General features: G+C 57.2%; 1 protein-coding gene across 1 annotated transcript in view; it reads right to left on the bottom strand.

The window, feature by feature from the left end:
- XRCC1 (X-ray repair cross complementing 1) overlaps positions 1–874 on the bottom strand; it is a 51,445-nt gene that overhangs the window by 3,560 nt on the left and 47,011 nt on the right. Inside the window, exon 11 of the mRNA XM_007943117.1 lies at positions 154–305. Within this exon, the coding sequence (XP_007941308.1) occupies positions 154–305 (152 nt within the window). The remainder of the gene's footprint in view (positions 1–153; positions 306–874) is intronic.

The following is an 874-nucleotide window of genomic DNA, read 5'->3' as shown; positions in this document are numbered from 1 at the left end:
GCTGCCTGAGGGGGCTTGGCTTTGCTCTGAGGGTGCTAAGGAGGCCGAGGGGGGACAGATGAGTGGGTGGGGTCCTGAGCAGGGCAGGGCAGCTGTGGGTGTGAGAGTGGGAAGGGAGTGCATGCAGAAGGGAGCAGTGAGAAGTGGGGGTACCGCAGACGACCGGATCCTCCCCCACGGCATCCTTCCCGCCCTGTAGGAGGCGTCGGACCTTGTGAGGAAGCTTGGGGGCGTCATCCCCGCTGCTGTTGCTGTGAGAGTCCCCCTCGTCCTCGCTGCTTGAGCCTGGCCCCGCCATGAGGTACCTGGGAGGAATCAGGCCTCAGACAAACGGAAGCTGAGTCCCCCGGGGGGGGGGACGGGACAGGGTGCTCAGGCAGCAGCACCTCCCGGCGTTTACTAAATCCCCTCTCAGGCCTCCAGCATGGTCTTTCTCCCCCCCCACCCCTCCCCCAGCTCAGGAAGGGCCCCAGTGACCCCCCTATCGCCACCCACGCCTGAGAACTCAGTGCACCCCGGGCTTCCCTTCCTCTTGGGGAAGAATGCTCCTTTTCAGAAAAACAAATGAGAAATAATTTCTCCTCTGAGAATCAGTTTCTCATCAGGAATGCCCCAGTAAAGGGAACAGTCTCCCAGCAAATAGAGTGAGTGTGTGAGTGTGAGTGTGTGTGACTTTGTAAAGCAGTGTCTCGTGCGGTGTTTGTCTTATGTAACTGACTACTTTCACTCAGTAGAAACAAACATATTTTCAAAGACCTTGACACTGTAGTCATGGTTCCTTGAGCCGCTGTCACTCCGGGAAAGTAGCTCTCCTAGTTCTGAAAATAACAACCAGCAAGATGTGGGACGATATGCCGCGGATGGTTAACGTGCT

The sequence above is a fragment of the Orycteropus afer genome, unplaced genomic scaffold (genome assembly GCF_000298275.1).
Source record: "Orycteropus afer afer isolate SDZICR_OR568_19922 unplaced genomic scaffold, OryAfe1.0 scaffold00099, whole genome shotgun sequence".
In the NCBI taxonomy this organism is placed as follows: Eukaryota; Metazoa; Chordata; class Mammalia; order Tubulidentata; family Orycteropodidae; genus Orycteropus; species Orycteropus afer.
This window is presented reverse-complemented; position numbering and strand designations above follow the sequence as displayed.